Source organism: Hibiscus syriacus, unplaced genomic scaffold (assembly GCF_006381635.1).
Source record: "Hibiscus syriacus cultivar Baekdansim isolate YM2019G1 unplaced genomic scaffold, ASM638163v2 tig00110888_pilon, whole genome shotgun sequence".
NCBI classification, from domain to species: domain Eukaryota; kingdom Viridiplantae; phylum Streptophyta; class Magnoliopsida; order Malvales; family Malvaceae; genus Hibiscus; species Hibiscus syriacus.
The window spans coordinates 355,972-375,700 of NW_024062898.1; the positions used below are offsets into that span (position 1 = coordinate 355,972).

Here is a 19,729-nt window from a genome sequence, read left to right on the forward strand (position 1 = left end):
GGCACAAAGCAATCCAGAAACCGTGTGCCATCCCTGATATCACATCTCCATCCATCGGAAGCCCCAAGTGCATAGAAATATCCTCAAGTGTAATCGTGCACTCTCCGCACGGAAGATAGAATGTGTGGGTTTCCGGTCTCCACCGCTCCACTAAGGCAGCAATAAGGTCTGGTTCTATCTTACAGTGACCCTTATATCTACCTATGTGACCGAATCTAGCCTCTACTAAATACAGTAAGACACGACTAGGTATCACTAACTTAAGGTTCCTAATAAAATGATCTAATACACGATCTCCCTCCTAAAATTAAATAACTACAAAAATTAATTTTTAAACTAATAATCATACATTAAATAAATAAATTAATTATTACTAATGATTTAAATTAAATTAAAACGTTTAAATGTTCTGTATCAGCAAAATGTCGAGATATGATTTCTATCCAAGCAAAGTAGATCGCCTTTCATTTTATATCTGCAAAAAATTTAATTAAATAAAATATTAAAAAATTTAAATACTTAAATAAATTCAAACAAAATACTAAATATAATAAAATATACCTTAAACAGTTATAAGAGAATATAAGAGTATTTGAGAGAAGTTGAGAGGATTTGGTGTGATGAAAGTGATTGAGAATGGGGGATTTATAAGAAGGGATGAGGGTGTGAACGGCCGGGGTAGGTGAGCAATTAAACCTAAGGCACGTCGCAGGGGTACGTCTTTCTACCGTGTGTCAGATTTAAAGTTAAGGTAAGGTCCCTGTTCCGCGCTATACTCTACGTGGTATAAGGAGCGTCAGACTACGCTTTACACACGTGCATTCTATGTCAGCATAAGACGCGTTTCAGTGTAAAGTACGCTGCAAGGGACGCACCTTACTGCAAAGGGTGTTAAATCAAAAAAATATAATTTAAACGGTACCTAACGAAAAAAAAAATAAAAGGGTAATATATCAAGAAAAACGCCAATTAAAGAAACTAAAATAGAAAATAAAAATCAAATAAAAACAAAAGTGAGAAACAGTTCGTTCCGAGAGAGAGAAACCAGCATAGAATACATCGCCCAATTGAACAGAACATAAAAGATAAGCACAAACACACACGCGCGCGCACTTGTTTCATAGCTTCTGACGATAACGTGTCAGTGTCATCTCCGCCCCTCACGCTCTGTCTTTTTTCTTTCCAGTATTATTTCTTCTTCTTCTTGATTTCCTTTCATATTTTCTTTCTCGAATTCCTCGCATTTCTCTTTCAATGGCCCCTGCTTTCGAACAAGTCCCAACAGACACTGAAACCCAAACCGAAGCACCCCATAACGCGTCTAACACTGTAAACAATGATGATGCTCAAGCAGATCACAAATCAAGGGTCGCTGTTGTTGGTAGTGGCAATTGGGGCAGTGTTGCCGCTAAGCTCATTGCTTCAAACACCCTCAAGCTCAACTCTTTTCATGGTTTACTATTCACTCATCGTTTTTATATTCTTCCTTTCCTTTGTTCATATGGATGAATAGTTTAACGCTTTGGATAATTTGCGCTTGATTTTGAATTTCTTGTGTGAAAATTCAGATGAAGTTAGGATGTGGGTGTTTGAGGAGACATTGCAATGTGGTGAGAAGCTTACAGATGTCATTAATAGAACTAATGTGAGCATTTAATGACGTTTTATTTGCAATTTATTTGTTTGTTTAAATGTCTCAATAATGACTGCTCTGATTTTCTTTTTTGTTTCAATAGGAGAATGCTAAATATCTCCCTGGTATTAAACTTGGTAAAAATGTCATTGCAGATCCAGACCTCGAAAATGCAGGTACTTATTTTGCTGTTTTCTTGGGATTTCTTGTATTATTATTATTATTATTTTGATTTGTGGACTTTTGAGTGCTTATTTTTCGGGTTGCTTCGACTCTTTATTCTTCTTGAGCTACTCGAGTTAGAGTAAGATAGCTTGTATTGTACTAAGGGTTAGATGTTCATTTTGTTGATACTGGAAATTATGCAGTTAAAGATGCAAACTTGTTGGTTTTTGTGACACCCCATCAATTCATGGAGGGTATATGCAAGAGGCTTGTTGGTAAAGTGAGGGAAGATGCTGAGGCTATTTCACTTATTAAAGGGATGGAGGTTAAGATGGAAGGCCCTTGCATGATCTCCACTCTTATTTCTGAGCAGCTCGGCATCAACTGTTCCGTTCTGATGGGGGCGAATATCGCGAACGAGGTAATCGGCTTTTTTTATTTTTAGAAGGTCACATGCATTGCCAATTTGCCATTTGTCTTCTCAAAAGTAATTGGTTGAGTATGTAGATTGCTGTGGAGAAGTTCAGTGAAGCAACGGTCGGGTACCGAGACAAGCGAGAGATTGCGGAACAATGGGTCCGCTTATTCAGTACTCCATATTTCATTGTCACTCCTGTGAGTACCATTAATGTGTCTTTTCTATCGAGTCTCAATTAAACATCGAACTTATAGATTGGTTTACAGTTACAACTGCTTATTGTATAAGTTTAAATTTTAATGGCCGGATTAAATGCTATGATGAATCATTCAATAGGAAGATATCATAAAAGAATGAGTTCTATTTTCTGCCTTTTGTGTTTCATGGAAAACAGGTTCAGGATGTTGAAGGGGTTGAACTATGCGGCACATTGAAGAATATTGTGGCCATAGCAGCCGGTACGATCGCAATAATGTCCAAGTTTGGTTTTAATCCCTCTAATTCCGCTTGTGAACTAATATCAATCCTACTACCAAATGCTAGGTTTTGTGGACGGACTCGACATGGGAAATAACACAAAGGTTAGTCCATATGGTTTTCAACATCGTTCTTACTATTCTAAATGTCTCGTTTCTCACTGTTGCTGCAAACTATCAGGCTGCTATAATGCGAATTGGTCTGAGAGAGATGATAGCTTTCTCCAAGTTGTTGTTTTCATCTGTTAGGGACAGTACCTTCTTCGAAAGCTGTGGAGTTGCTGATGTCATCACAACATGTTGTAAGAAACCGATATCTTTGGGTTAAGATCCTGTCAGTTACAGATAGAAAATAATGAAAAGGGAGCTTGACTCGATGTCTTTGTACCTTCTGTTTGAAACAATTAGTCTTATTTTGATACTGAAACCATGCCATTTGTTGGCAGTAGGAGGAAGAAACAGAAAAGTTGCTGAGGCATTTGCTAAGAACGGAGGAAGAAGGTTTGCCTTAACTTATATTTATCTGGTTATTCATTTCTTTTCTTGCAGTAACCATATTTGACACCCATGTCCAACATATTTTGACACGGTTATTGGGATATACTCCTTCAAATATATGAAAATTCTTGGAAAAAAGATTATTGTACCCATATCGGACACATACCATTATCCTATGTTTTTCTCAAGACTCGAGGTGAGTGCCAAATATGTTAGAAAATTTTATCATATTGCTTCTCATCTGCAGATCTTTTGATGAGCTTGAAGCTGAGATGTTGCAGGGCCAGAAATTACAGGTAGATCTTAAAATAATTATGATCCTTAAAATAAAGCAAAAACGGGATTTGGAAAATAATACTCGGCTGTAGTGCAAATAATAAACAAATTTATATCTAAAAACGCCTTGTACGGTATGGATATTACTGAAAAATGCAAATATCCTGTCCTGTCGATCAGAAAGTTAGAAAATGTTGAGTTGTTCTCTAAGATGCTTTTGGATACTTAGTTTGTTGATATTGAATTAATCTCTTTTTTCTATCTAGGGTGTATCCACAGCTAGAGAGGTGTATGAAGTTTTAAGCCACCGTGGATGGCTGGAACTGTTTCCACTATTTGCGACAGTACATGAGATCTGTGTCGGTCACCTTGCACCATCCGCCGTAGTTGAACATAGCGAGACAAAGTTATCCCTGTTTTAAAATTCCACCAGCTAAACATCGAGTTTTATCGGTTTCAGTTCACCTAAGTAGCTTTCTTTGGTTGCTCATCATCGGTCAGCGAGTATGAACGAGGGAAGACTGAACTGAAAGCTTAGTGAGGGTAATTCAAGCAAAATGTCGTCGTGCCAGTGATTGTTCTCTTATAATATGGTTAGATGAACATGGTTATATAGTGCCATGCAGCCTACGTAATAATAAGCAAAGTGTTGAAATCAGATTGCAAACACTTCTGCATGCATTTTACTTTTCTTTTACACTAAAGTATCACCCTGTTCTTATTCTATCCAACCGATCAAAGCTTTTGTGAGCTCTTCCAATTGATGATTGATGCTTTTCCTTGGCAGTCCACACTCCTCAGATACCTTTCTGATTGATCGAAAGAGATTCGTAGTTTGTCTAGCTTATCCATGTTATTAGTCTGATTCTTCATCTTCTCAGGCCTGCTAGTACTCTTCCTCGGTTTCTCTCTTAGATCAGTACTCTTCCTCACAACATCAAATACGTCCGTACATGGGGCTGCTCCAATTGGTCAGTGCTTCTCCTCGAACTGTACCTTTGAGAAGGAGATTTCTCGACGGTTGATTATAGATCGCAATGGTTCCCTCCTTCGAGCCACAGTGGCTCGTGCTTCTCTTTACATAGTTCCCAGAGCTGCTTCCTGTGAGAACAATCGACAACTTCATCCGAAATTCCCTACACAATGATATAAAAACACGGATCTCAAAAGCAATAATTGTGGTATTTGATATCATGTTAACTAAACTTTTGTTGTGGGTAAACTGCAAACAATCTTCCGAACAGTTACCATTTCATGTACATATTACTTACATGAATGATAAGAACAGGACAATTGAGGAGTGGTATTTTATCGATACTCTGCACACAAACAACCCTTAAAACGAAATCATAATATTATAAGTAGTCTCAGTGTTAAAAAAGAATGTCATTCTTTTTAAAATATTTATACTCAAACAATTACGTTTGCAGTGTGTGCACGTTTCTAATGACTAAAAAAGATTCCGAATAAATACTCGCATAATATACCATATAAAATAGTTTCAAACTTGTATAAAGGCGAGTTGTTGACGAAAACGGGTAAAGAAAACGAAAGAACACGAGAATTTTACGAGGTTCGGCAATGTGCTTACGTCCTCGGTGCCTAGGCGGCGCTAGAAGTTTTATTCAATGATTTTTTTTTTTAGGTCTAGGTTACATCTCTATTTATAATAGAAAACTCTGGTACATAATTACAAAATCAACCCTGTACCGTACCGCGGGGGCTGCGCCCCCACACCCCCAACCCACATAATTCGTAACCCCACAACGAGACTTTTATGAGCCATACATAACAAATCTCCACCTTGGCGAATATCCTGCCCCTTGGAAACTTCAATGTGGGTTGGGTTACCTTGCTTCTTTAACAACTCGAAACATTCAACAAGTCCAAGCAATGCTTGAACTTGTCTGTCGTAACTGGCTTGGTGAACATATCAGCGGCATTCTCATCAGTATGTACCTTCTGAAACAAAACCTCTCCAGATGCAACCAACTCTCTGATCTTGTGGAACCTTACATCAATATGTTTAGTTCTAGCACGATACACCTGATTCTTAGCCAAGTGAATAGCACTTTGATTATCACAAAGCAACTGAACTCCACCTTGTTGAACACCCAACTCCTTCACTAAACCAGTAAGCCATAAAGCTTCTTTTGCAGCTTCAGCCGCTGCCATGTATTCAGCTTCAGTTGTAGATAGTGCCACGACAGATTGAACAGTAGACTTCCAGCAAATAGGCCCTCCACCAAGAGTAAACACATACCCTGTCGTAGATCTTCTATTATCCAAGTCACCTGCATAATCTGAATCCACATATCCTACAACCAAAGGGTTATCCCGCTGACTCCCAAAAACAATTCCATGTCCCACAGTACCCTTTAAGTACCGAAAGATCCACTTGACTGCTTCCCAATGTTGCTTACCAGGTTTAGACATGTACTTACAAACTTGACTAACAGCATGAGCTAAATCAGGACGAGTACATACCATCGCATACATCAAGCAGCCAACAGCATTAGAATACGGAACCTTTGCCATATCTTCAGCTTCCTTATCTGTCTTGGGGCACTGTTCTGATGAGAGCTTAAAGTGATTCGCCAATGGAGTGCTAACTGGTTTTGCGCTGCTCATCGCAAACCTTTCTAGCATTTTCTCAACATAACCCCGTTGAGATAGCCGCAGTTTCCTTGAGTCTCTGTCCCTGCAAATTTCCATTCCAAGATTTTTCTTTGCAGCACCTAAATCTTTCATATCAAATTCCTGACTCAATAAAGTTTTCAAACCGATAACATCATCCATGTTCTTCGCAGCAATCAACATATCATCAACATACAGTAATAGAAAAATAAAAGAACCATCATCAAGGCTCTTAACATAGACACAACAATCATACTCACATCGGTTGTAGCCAATCTTGATCATATAGGAGTCAAACCGTTTATACCACTGTCTCGGAGACTGTTTTAACCCGTACAAAGATTTCTTCAATCTGCAAACTAAATGTTCGTTTCCAGGTTGAGTGAAACCTTCAGGTTGCCGCATGTAGATCTGCTCCTCTAAATCACCATGCAAAAAAGCAGTTTTAACATCCATCTGCTCTAAATGCAAATCCCAACTAGCCACCAATGCAAGTACTGCTCGGATTGAAGTGTGCCTGACCACAGGAGAAAAGATTTCATCATAATCAACTCCTTTCTGCTGTGAAAAACCCTTCGCTACCAAACGAGCCTTGAACTTCTCCCCTCTTTTTCTGTTACTGCTGGTTTCTTCTTATACACCCATTTGCAACCAATCGGCTTCTTACCCTCAGGAAGGGGAACTAACTCCCATGTGCGATTGTGATTCAAAGACTCCATCTCCTCAACCATGGCTGCCATCCACTTGTCGTTTTCCTGACTAGTAACGGCATCATGAAAAGTAACTGGATCATCACTGCTAACAGTAAGTGCAAAAGATACCAAGTCTTCAAAACCCAATCTGTTCGGAGGCTTTATATTCGTCCGTCTCACCCTGTCTCTGGCGAGACTATAATCCTGCAAATCATCCGTAGTGGAACCACCAGAAGTCGGTTGAGAAGTTTCTGGTTTCTCAACTGGAAACTGCTCGAAATCTACCACTGTCGTGTCTTGCTTCTGCTGCAACATAGACTGTTCATCAAAAACGACATCTCTACTAATCACAACTTTCTTCGCAACTGGATCCCAGAACTTGAATCCTTTGACACCTTTCTTGTAACCCAGAAAATGCACTCCTTCGATTTTGCATCAAGTTTGGATCTCTCATCAGCAGGTACATGCACATAAGCAGGACAACCAAAAATCCGTAAGTTATCAAAACTAACATCATGACCAGTCCATACCTCTTCTGCAACTTTCCCAGCCAGCGATGCCCTTGGCGATATGTTGATAAGGTAACACGCCATGTTAACAGCCTCAGCCCAGAAGTGTTTGGGAAGCCCCGCATTCAACCGCAAACATCTGGCTCTTTCATTCAACGACCTGTTCATTCGTTCCGCAACACCATTCTGTTGTGGTGTCTTGCGCACTGTAAAATGCCTCTGAATCCCATGCTCCTTACAGAATTGTAGGAACTGTGAATCTGTGTACTCCGTACCATTGTCAGACCGCAAACACTTGATTTTCGTCCTGTTTGGTTTTCTACCTCAGCTTTCCACAGCTTGAACTTCTCAAAAACTTCATATTTCTGTTTCAAAAAATACACCCAAACTTTCCGTGAAAAATCATCAATAAAAGTAACATAGTACCTAGATCCACCCAAAGACGATGTCGTGGAAGGCCCCCATACATCAGAATGCACATAATCAAGAATCCCTTGAGTTGTGTGCTTCGCAGTCTTGAAACGGACTTTAGTCTGTTTACCAAGAACACAATACTTGCAAAAATCGAGCTTACAGCTTTTGACACCATGCAACAAGTTTCTCTTGTGTAATTCTGCCATACCACGTTCACTAAGATGAGCAAGGCGCATATGCCACAATTTTGTCGTATCATCACAGGACTCAACAGAGTGAACTCCACTTGCAACGGTACTCCCTAACAATCTGTAGATATTCCCTGCAGTCATCTTGCCTTTCATCACAGTCAATGCTCCTTTAACAATCCGAATGGTTTCCCTATCCTCGTCAGCCTTAGGGATAAAACCATTCTTGTGCAAAGTGCCCAAGGAAATCAAATTCTTCTTCAAGTCTGGGATATGTCGAACACCACTCAACGTCCGAACGGAGCCATTGTGCATCTTAATTCTGACATCACCAATACCAACAATATTACAACATCGATCATCACCCAAATAAACCGAACCAGAATTAACCGGCCTGTATGTCGAAAACCATTCCCTATTTGGCGTGATGTGATAAGAACATCCAGAATCAAGAATCCAAGCATCCGTCAATTGTGTCGTTGAAATAGAAAGCATATCACCCTCACTGCAATCAGAAGTATCATCCTCGACCACGTTCACAGACTTAGATGAGCCATCACGCTTCTCATCGGTCTGCTTTTTCAACTTCGGACAGTCTCGCTTCATATGTCCCGCCTCCTTGCACTTGTAACAGTGAATCGTCTTCTTATCCCTGGATTTGGATCTGGAATTCCGCTTCCCGGACCCTGCCTTCTCTGGCTTCCGTCCACGATCTCGATTACCCTTGACATATAAGCTATCGGCTTGAGAGCTTTCCCCTGCATTCTGCTTCCGCTGGTTGTGAGCCAACAAGGCTGCAGTAATCTCCTCAACGTTGATAGTCTCTTTCCCATATGTAAGAGTAGTCACCATGTGTTCGTAAGAGGAAGGCAACGAACACAACAGAATCATCGCTCTGTCTTCATCCTCAATTTTCACATCAAGCCGAGCCAGATCAGAAACGATTTGATTGAAGACATTCACGTGTTGCGCCAAATCGTGATCGTCCTGCATCTTCAGCCCATACAGCCGCTGCTTCAGATACAGTTTTGTCGTTAAGGATTTGGACATAAACTGACTTTCCAACTTCCTCCAAATTTCGTCTGGAGACGATAGATGCATGACGTGATACATGACCTCGTCCGCCAAGCATAATCGTATGGTTCCTGCCGCTCGCTGCTGCAATTCTTCCCAATCTTCCTCATCCATCGACGTCGGCTTTGTAGGTCGTAAAGCCTTCAAGATCCCTTGCTGCGCCAATAGATCCTTCACCCTCGTTTGCCATAATCCGAAGTTACCCTGACCATCGAATTTCGCGACTTCGAATTTTGCTCCTGACATCTGATACCAATTGTTGACGAAAACGGGTAAAGAAAACGAAAGAACACGAGAATTTTACGAGGTTCGGCAATGTGCTTACGTCCTCGGTGCCTAGGCGGCGCTAGAAGTTTTATTCAATGATTTTTTTTTTTAGGTCTAGGTTACATCTCTATTTATAATAGAAAACCCTGGTACATAATTACAAAATCAACCCTATACCGTACCGCGGGGGCTGCGCCCCCACACCCCCAACCCACATAATTCGTAACCCCACAACGAGACTTTTATGAGCCATACATAACACGAGTCTTATTCATATTTTAAAATGGATCTCGCATAAGATTCTGAATAAATGTTATCTTATAATAATCAATAATAAATTGTGGGTCTCATTCATCTTTTTTAACTCCATGTTCTTGTTATTTTCATGGGTGATGACACTTTGTGGTTTGGAATTGAGTTCGAACTCGTCTCATAAAAATAATTGCATGAAATGCCTTTGTACTTCATCGCGATCAGTCATAGCCTTATTTTCTTCAGTATTTAATTTTGAAGAAAAAATCTGTACAAGTATAAATAATTTAATAATATTTTATTATAAATAGCATTGATTAAATTATTAAAATGTTTTAAAATAATATTATTAATTTTTATAATAAATAATATCAGTTATTGTATTTCATAATTTTTATAAAAAATTATTAAATATTATAAAATTAATTTACATAAAACCATCTAATCATCAAAAAACTATTTTCAAAGTTCGAGTCCTTGTGTATGCAAGCGGTAAGCAGCTACAAATTTTTATTTTAATATTTTTTAAAATTTATTTTAGTATTTTTTAAAAAAAATTATCTAACAATATATGATTTTTTTTAATTTCAGTTTTCTTTTTCTTTTAGCCAGCAACACTTTAATTCAGTGATACAATTTGCATTTATATTTTTTCATGTTATGATATAAAAGATTGATATAAATCAAACCAAAATAAGTATAAGATCTAAATTCACATCAAACCTATAAAGTACTCAAATTCAAACACTATGCGTTTATATGATTTTTTTAGTGGAGTGTTTGTAGTTTTAATGGATAAAGCCCCATTAACCTAAACGAAAATATGACAAGTCCAGTACAAAGGATGAAAAAGAAAATAAAAATAAATCCAAAGCCAAAGTTGAAGATTTGAATTTTGAAGTGGGCCATAATTATAAATACGTTATAAAAGAGACCCTTATTAGCAAAAAGGGAAAAACTCCTCCTCTTCGCTTAATAGGTTTTCTTGTCGATCACTCCGGTCTTCCCCTTTATTTAACTCCCAAACTCTCGTCTCTGGTTTGATTCTCTCTCAGCTTTTCCGGTGAGCTCTCCGGCGCCATTTTTTGTAATCGAAGTTCTAATCTTTCATTTTTATTTTTAGGTTTAAATTCTATTCAGATTTGAATTTTTCTCCGTTGTTTTTAGGTCAAAGAAACAATTAATTATAGGGAAACATGTCGAACTCTGTGATTGAAGTTCCACCGAAGGGTGGATTCAGCTTCGATCTTTGTAAAAGAAACGAGTTGCTTGCAAAGAAAGGTGTTAATCCGCCTTCATTTCGTAAAACGGGTACCACTATTGTTGGCTTGATCTTCCAGGTACTAACTTTAGGAGAAAAATTAATTGCTGGTTTTTTTAACATGATAATTTGGTTCTTTTTTAGCTGATTTTAGTGTGCATGTGGATTCCAATATATGGGATTTTATGCGTTTTTTTATCTTACGGTCAAAATTGTTTCTTTTAGCTACAATCAATTTTCTTATTTTTAGCTACAACCAGTTTATTATTTTTAGCTACAATCAGTTTACCACCTTCACTGGGTTCTTTTTAAAAATAATAATTTGGTTCTTTTTTAGCTGATCTTAGTGTGTATGCGGATTCCAATATATGGGATTTTATGCGTTTTGTTATCTTACGGTTAAAATTGTTTCTTTTAGCTACAATCAGTTTATTATTTTTAGACTCATTTGGGTTTTTTGGTTGCTTGATAGTGGGAAGTTACTATAATTTGTTTGTGGTTGTTGTTATCGATGTTTATATTGAGGAATGAGGAAGGGATGAATTGTACTACTGATAGTTTGCTATAGACATGGAGAAGCTTCATTTTTATTGTTGTTAGTCTTTTCCTTGTGGTTGTTATTCCAAGTGGGTTATGTGATGGTGAATTTGGAAATAGTTTGGTTATAGGTGTAGGCTTTAGGATTTTGTTGAAGCGGTGTGGTATATCCATGCCATTGTGATTTTAGGCTCATGATTTTTATTATTGAAACAAACCCTCGAAAAGATGAAATAGAGAGAAGAAAGTACCAATGTGATTGGCTTCTTGGTTGATTTTAAGTTCAATGGCAGTCGTGGTTCTTTGTGGGCTATATTGTTGATATATAGCTCATAAGACAGAAACTGAGATGATGGTTGTAGGTTAATATCTGCTGCAGAACTTAAAAAACAAGAGCGGCTGCAGAACTTGTCGTATGTAGCTGCCCTGATATTTTCTCTGCTTATCTGTCCTTATTTGTTCTGTATGTTCCGTCTAGCTTAGTTCTGATGCTACTTATGCAATGCCACTGATTTCACTTGAACTTGTGTACAGGATGGTGTTATTCTCGGAGCAGACACAAGAGCAACTGAAGGACCTATAGTTTGTGACAAGAATTGTGAGAAAATTCATTACATGGCCCCAAACATTTACTGTTGTGGTGCTGGAACTGCTGCTGATACAGAGGCAGTGACTGGTATTTCCTAAAATTAGTGTATAATATAGTTTGACAGACATCAGTAGTTTCTTCAAATTGAATGCTTGAGCACCTCACTTATAACTGTTATTTTCGCATCCTCATTTTACTGTAGCTAACCCATTGTTTTGGTGTTATGCATATCCTCAGATATGGTCAGTTCACAGCTCCAGTTACACCGGTATCATACTGGTAGAGAGTCAAGGGTTGTTACAGCATTGACCCTTCTCAAGAGACACCTTTTCAAGTGATGGTTTTTTCTGTTTCCATATATATTTTTTACCGACATATTTCTACATTGACTATAGAGAATATGTAATTCTAACTGCTTAGTAATTTGTACAGCTACCAAGGCTATGTTTCGGCTGCTTTGGTTCTCGGTGGTGTAGATGTCAGTGGGCCTCATTTGCATACCGTGAGTGTTTTCCAACCATTCGGCACCTCAAAATGACAGTAGTTTTTTGCCTTCTTTATTAGTGTAGTTTTTTGTCACATCAATGCTTAAATTCTGCAGATATACCCCCATGGGTCAACTGACACATTGCCATTTGCTACAATGGGCTCTGGTTCCCTGGCTGCAATGGCAGTATTTGAATCAAAATACAAAGAAGGCCTTACTGTAAGTAAAACTATTTATTTCTTTTGTTTTTTTGAAGATCAAGGGGTACACTACCCTAACATGTTCTATGACTATCAGTTTTTTTGCAATTTATTATCTCTTGTGATTTGTTTTCCATGTAAAATAAATATTTCGTGCATTTGCGTTTACAAAGTAAAATAAATCAGCAATATTCTATTTGGAGCAACTACACCTATTTTGATCTGTTGATAATACTAAGCAACTTTTTTTCCCTTGCTTTGCAGAGAAATGAAGGAATTGAACTTGTCACTGAGGCTATATGCTCTGGTATCTTCAATGATCTCGGGAGTGGAAGCAATGTTGATGTTTGTGTAATAACTAAGGTTTGATGTTTTACTCGCTAATCTCATTTTGTTCTAAGGGACACCATACATTCGTCTTGATCTCTAGTTCTCAACTTTCTCATTTTAATGAATCCCTCAGGGTGGCAAAGAATACTTGAGGAACCATCTACAACCTAATCCTCGAACTTACACCAGCTCCAAGGGCTATTCTTTTCCCAAGAAGACAGGTTAGCATGTTCTTTACAAGTTCAATCCATTTTAACTATGAAGAACATTTAGGTTTGTTTCCACTTTCTGTTAAAACAACAGAAAAATGCCATTTTTCTGTTATCAAAGGTTTGGGTGTTGCATGATTGAACAGTGATTACTATCATGTTTGGTCGATAGCAAAGATTTCAAATGTCAAAGCAAGGCCATAATTGTTGTTTTAGTCTATGTTATTCGGATTCATATAAATGTCAGATACAAAGACAATTTTGTATCCAACATTGGTATATTCATTTCTTTTCTTTTTAGCTTTTCCATATATTGTATTTATATCAGAAAACGTCAAACATTTCAAGTGGCTATGATATGTTTAATTTTCTTGTTAATTTGTATGGTTGCACAGAGGTTCTGTTGACAAAAATCATTCCACTTAAGGAGAAAGTGGAGATTATTGGAGGAGGCGACGCCATGGAAGAATGAAGCAGACGTGTTACTAAATCAGCTTTCATTTATGCTCTTTCAAAGAACTAGTTTGTGATCAGTGTTTGCTCGTCTTTTCAACCTAGATTTTATTGGTTAAACCGAAGCTTTTGAGTTTGTGTTTAACATTCCAGTCATGATGTATGATTTGCATGGAATTATCTTTGCTTGTCTTCCTCACATTTGTTTTTCTCTTGTTCGGTGGTTTGGGTTATTTGGAACAAATTTCTGAGTTTCTGGAGGATAAAGACTGTTTTTCATGATAATGCGAAAAGCTTTCTTCTTGTTTGGGCTGCTTTGAAGACTAACTCTCCAATTTGGTCTTTAATTCCAGGGGTCGTCCTTTGGACAACTTGGAAAATAAGGAATCTAATTGTGTTTGAGGGGGGAAGTTAGATATGGTTAAATATTTCTTCTTAGCAAGGTTTAGGCTTGCTTCTTGGTTCCTAGCAAAGCACAAAGAGGTTTCTATCCTTAAAGATTCTCTTATTTCAGATCCTTCCTTAGGGGACTCGTGTTCTTTTAATGCCAAACAGATTGTTTCTGTTTCTCCATGGTCCCCTCCTCCTAAAGGTTTTGTAAAACTTAAAGTTGACGCAGCTACTACTAGAGATTGGAAGAAGAGTGGGATAGGAGGAGTTTTAAAGGATTCCACAGGGTTGACCTTAGGCTTTTTCAAGGAGACTGTTGGTTCGGAGGCCTCCGACCTATATGGAATTAAAAGCTATTTAGAAGGGGTTGGTGTTCTATACTGATTTTCGAGAGAGCTTCAAGGATCGTTTGATTATTGAAAGTGACAATAAGGTGGTAGTGGATTGGGTTAAGGAGGTGAAATTATGTCCTGATGTTTATGCTTGTATGGTTAAAGATATTATTCATAGGTTTGATGTATTACATGGTGTTGTTAGATGGGTAAATAGGACAATCAATTTAGAGGCTGACGTCTTAGCTAAAGAAGGAATTTGCTGATTTAGTGTTGTTTACTATGGGTGGTTTATGGGTGTTTATTGTATTTATGTTTTTCATGGGGGTGTTTTGTAGGTTGTATCTTATGTAATTTCTTTTATTCAATAATATTTTAAAGCACTCTTTTCCCCCTTCCGTTGATTAAAGAGTTTCTTTACAAGCTCTTTTAATCAAGAAGAGAGTTTTTAACGAGGTCTGAAATTCTTATCAAAAAAAAATTATCTTCATAGATTAATGTCAGATTTTCACGATAATCCTCATCTTGTAATATATATATATATATATATATATATATATATATTCATAATTACAATCAATTTCATATTTTTTTGTGAAGGCATTTCTGTATGAAGTAGATAATGTGTATATCTTTAAAATTATTATATAACAATGTTTTAATTTAATAATTTAATTAAAAATGTATAAAATTATTAGTTAATATAAATAATATATTGGCGTAATTAAATGTTATTTAAAACATTTTTTTCAAATGATTAGTAATAGAGTAAAACTCGTTAATTTAAATAGCTTAAATTATGTTTATCCTATTATATCGAACTGGTATGTGTGAGAATTTTTCATATTATTACCATCATTGTACTACTTGAAACTTTGATCGATCGACAGATTATTTTAGAGCATCAAATAAAAGCAAAGAAAAGAAGAAATAAAATTCTCCACGAAATCAAAATCCAAAAAAACTTAACCGAGCAGTCTTATTTTGAAGCAAAGAAGGTTGAGACGTCGTCGTATAGAGAGCCATGTCTTACGACTACCTGTTCAAGTACATTATCATCGGTGACACTGGTTCGTCTATAGTATAGACCCTATCCCTCGGCTTAAATCTCAGCGTTTGGGCTTCTTTGTTTGTTTGTTTTTTTTATGGGGACGGATTGGTTTGAGGTGCAGGCGTAGGAAAATCATGTCTGCACTTGCAGTTTACGGACAAGAGATTCCAACCGGTTCATGATCTGACCATCGGTGTTGAATTCGGTGCTCGGGTGGTATCCATTAATGACAGGCCCATCAAGCTTCAAATCTGGGATACCGTAAGATGCTTTCCTCCATTTTTTATCCTCCTTTCCAGTGAAAAGACTATTCATTTGTTTTTACCATTTTTAGCTGTTGGGTACGAACAACTTAGGAAATTCTGTTAAAATATTATGTTCACGTGTTTTCTTTGGCCGTTAGACATAGATGAATTTAGTTTAGGATCCCAGGATGGTGACGGGAAATATGGGTTTATTTTGGAGTAGAGTTTCGTAGGAATTGAAATTTATTTTACGTAGAATGATTGGTGTTTAGTCTGTCTATGGTTTGAGTTAATTTACTCAGATTTGTCTCGAATAAGAGTATGCATTTAGTATCGGTCTCTTAAAATTTCTCCAAGTTAATTATATAAGGTGTCAGATATGAATATATATTCAATATCAATATGTTCAATTGTCTCCAAGTTCATCATGTATTTCGAAGATCGAAACATAGGTATTTGTTCGTGTGTTCCCTATAACTCCATGACTAGTTATTCTTTTGGTAGTTGCTTCCTACTCAAGGAATGTGGAGCCAAGCGAAGTGTAGCTTACTATTAGTTAGTTTAATTGGCTTCTTTTATCTTGATTATAAGGTTTTTGTTGGTTGTTTTTTTATCACTTTTTTATTCCATTAGTCAATGATTAGATGAATATTTTTAGCAAGCAGCTTTTCTTTTCCTTATAAATTAATAAACATATATGTTTTTGAGGCTGGGCAAGAATCCTTCAGATCCATCACCAGATCTTACTACAAAGGAAGCCGCTCTGGTCTATGATATAACCAGGTGAGATACCAAATTCTCTTACTCTGCTTAAGTAATGTGTTTTGAAGGTAGGATGTTAGAATAAAAAATTGATATGTTCAAAATTTTTATGTGTCAGACATGAATACTTCAAGTAAAATGCAGAGTCCAAACAATATAATTGTAAAGCAAGGAAGGTCCCAACAGCTACTGTTGTCCTGGTCTGATCTAGTTCTTTACCATTTGAAACTGAACTGCAAAGTTACACTGTTGGATCAGGAGAGAGACGTTTAATCATCTGATGAGCTGGTTGGAGGATGCTCGACAGCACGGGAACACGAACATGGCGGTCATGGTGATTGGGAACAAGTGTGATCTTTCTCACCGGAGGGCGGTTAGCAAAGAAGGGTGAGCAGTTTGCAAATGAAAATGGGCTTTTATTCTTGGAAGCATCTGCAAGGGCATCTCAAAATGCCGAGGAGGTAAGTGTTATCCTCCCTAAGTGGCACTCACACCCAACTAATACGGCACTATATTGCTTTATACTTTAATCGGTTAATGACTGTTCAAATGAAAATATCTTATCATCATGTAGGCCTTCATCATGACTGCTGCAAAGATACTTCAGAACATTAAGGAAGGGATCTTTGACGTTTCTGATGAGGTATAGGAATATAATCTTGAAAGAAAGAACTTTAATATATCCATGTCGGACCCTCCAAATGTCTAAAGGCAGCTTGAACTGAGAAGCATTTTCATTTTTCCTTAATCCGTAGATGGTCTGGGCTTTATCATTTTCCGTTCATAAGAACCCCATAAGTGTATATCACTTGAAGATCGATTCATTGACCTTAATGCAGTCATTGACCTTAATGCAGTCGTCCGGCATCAAGATCGGCTATGGACGGGGACAAGGTATAACTGGTGCTAAAGAGGGAAACCTTGGTCAGAGAGGTAGCTGTTGCAGTCAGTAGACAAAAGAATATGTGCTTTCACCCTTACAACCCTTACAACCCTTACAACCCATAAAGGGTAAACCAATTGATGCTAGAAACAGAACAAAATTCCAGCCCTCATCAAAAATTGTTTCATATTGAGACAAATCATACTAAAAATACAAGGAAACTGTTGTTCAATGTTTATGTAAAACCAGATTGAAACTCGAACGACTACAAATATTCCATGGAGCTGTTATATTTCTAATGCCTCTTGAGGAGAACAACATTTCAATAATTGAACAATAAATAGATAAGTACCTACACAGTTGCTACTCGACCTAGCACTTAGAGCACTTTGTGCCCTTGATTACTAAGAACCAGCCAATATCTTTGCAATGGATATAGGAACAAAGCTTCAGGGAACAAACAACAATAGAAAACAAATACAGACTATACAGTTGTCTCTTACTTGCTTATCAAGTAACATTTACCCCAGCAAGGATATCTTTAGAGAGTCGCGGTTTGCCTTGAGATGATTCAACTGCAACTGGTTTTTTTCTGCCGGAACTGACGAATCGCCGTCTTCTAGGTAACCAGCAGCTCAGAATACATTCCAGACTCCTCTTGCACTTTCTGCTTCTGTAGAAAGTCAGAAACACGAGGAACTCAACATGCATGCAATATTACGTATTAGGTTTTGTTAATTTCTTCGAGGCAATTATGGATTAAAATATGCACAAGAAATTCGGACACGGAAGTTATCACCTAAGAGTGGAACATTAAAAAACTAAGAAACATAACGTAGAATTGCAGATGTATTGAATCCACAACTATCATCAATGGAAAGAAGTGAGTTACATGAAAAATATGGTCGTTTACCTTCTTCATACGCTCTTCAATCGCATTTAGGGCACAAGATTCGTCAACACGCACATGTGTGTGTGTATAAGCATTAAAATCATTGCAAAACAGAGAGACATAAACCAATAAATTACCAATTTCTTCGGCAAGATCGTCCCCCACTTGAATTTGCTCAAGTATTTGATATTCCAAAGATCATAATGAAGAGACACCTCTTCCTTCCGCCTGATCATGGTGTAAAAAGATCAAAAATATAAGAACAAACCATATAAATCACATAATACTAATATCAAGTTACTCGGCCTCAGGTATTTGGGTCAGATATGGGTATGTGTTCGTCACAAATATTACCTCTAACCCATATCCAAATATGCATTGGACATCAGGCGTCCAAAAAGAATATTTGAAGCAAAATAAACAGTCGAAACAACTTAAATATGGATTTAAAGGAAGAAACAAGGCATTGCAATTGATTCCCATACCAATTTGCTCACCATTTTAACATTTTAGCAACCCTCTTTGCAATCCCTTTCCTAGCAAATTCAACCCACCTACAGAAAAAAAAACAATAAACCCATTCTTGAACTGTCATACCAACATCTTCAAGTTTTTAAGGGAAAAAAGGGGCCACAGAATTATAAGGGGAAACCTTTAAAAAGTAGCAATGAACTTTGTTAAGGTACACATGTCATACCCTTGAGAAAATTCTTGTTCTTTAACCTTGGAGGGTCTAGGGCGTTTACCCTTTACTTGGGGTTGATGACCTGCAATAACAAAACTAATAAAACCCAATCCTTCATAAAGATGACAACCAAAGAAAGAACCCATTATTGAGCTGTGAATTTCACGTATATTTACTGGCCAGAAGGACTGAGATAAATCCTAAGTATTTCCCCATACAGAGAAAGCAATTGGCGTAGTTTGGCATGATCCATGCGTGGTGGAACTTTGCTTGAATAACAAACCCCACGATTATCAGCCTCAGCTGCTTCCTTCAACAATTTCGTCTTTCTTCTTCTTCTTCTTCTTGCTATTATTATTATTATTATGGCTGTCGGGTATACTATTTTCATCATCAAAGTCATCACCTTTATCATTAACATAAGCCACTTGTTTCTCTTCTTCCACCATTGTATCTTCCTTGTCGGTTTCAGCAAACCTATCGTCATATTTCAAATACTTTATACAGCCGTGTCGCCACCGCTAAAGAGATTAATAACATTATGACGGTGTGGAGAAATTTCACTCCGCAAATAACAGTGTAACTGAAAATAGCAGCGATAACCATCCGCTAGTTCTTCTAAATCGATACCTTTTAAACAAATTCGATGAAACAGAGTAACAAGCAGTACAATTAAAAAAATAATAGTAGAGTGATGCAGAAGCAGAGAGCAGACAACTGAAAATCTCAGGAGAAATCCTCGTGTTAAATTTAGGGTTTCAAAATTCACCTTATTTAATTTGCCGATCCGTCGGTAACTTGAAACCTCTCAGGCTTGTTTGGCGGCAGGGGATATGCCAAGATTCATGAGTGTGTGTAACTTCATGATACTCAACTCCACCTAAATATTATTTTTATTGATAATATCATATTTTTAATAGTTTT

General features: G+C 37.4%; 2 protein-coding genes and 2 pseudogenes across 2 annotated transcripts; 3 read left to right on the forward strand and 1 right to left on the reverse strand.

The window, feature by feature from the left end:
• The first annotated feature begins 620 nt into the window (after positions 1-620).
• Positions 621-4,124, forward strand: LOC120144307 (glycerol-3-phosphate dehydrogenase [NAD(+)]-like). Its single transcript, XM_039158406.1, has 12 exons — positions 621-682; positions 1,146-1,453; positions 1,569-1,645; positions 1,737-1,809; positions 2,002-2,219; positions 2,306-2,413; positions 2,611-2,674; positions 2,760-2,797; positions 2,874-2,994; positions 3,139-3,193; positions 3,438-3,486; positions 3,733-4,124. Exons 1-12 carry the CDS (start codon positions 621-623, stop codon positions 3,886-3,888), a joined length of 1,329 nt encoding a protein of 442 aa, XP_039014337.1. The 3' UTR covers positions 3,889-4,124.
• A 6,346-nt stretch (positions 4,125-10,470) lies between these two features.
• LOC120144283 (proteasome subunit beta type-7-A-like) lies at positions 10,471-13,742 on the forward strand. The gene is made up of 9 exons (XM_039158386.1): positions 10,471-10,562; positions 10,667-10,839; positions 11,832-11,973; positions 12,124-12,220; positions 12,319-12,388; positions 12,488-12,592; positions 12,838-12,936; positions 13,037-13,124; positions 13,508-13,742. The coding sequence occupies exons 2-9, from the start codon at positions 10,696-10,698 to the stop codon at positions 13,582-13,584; spliced, it is 822 nt and encodes a 273-aa protein (XP_039014317.1). The 5' UTR covers positions 10,471-10,562; positions 10,667-10,695; the 3' UTR covers positions 13,585-13,742.
• Positions 13,743-16,064: 2,322 nt separating this feature from the next.
• LOC120144308 lies at positions 16,065-17,298 on the forward strand (annotated as a pseudogene).
• A 313-nt stretch (positions 17,299-17,611) lies between these two features.
• Positions 17,612-19,275, reverse strand: LOC120144284 (annotated as a pseudogene).
• Positions 19,276-19,729: the final 454 nt, after the last annotated feature.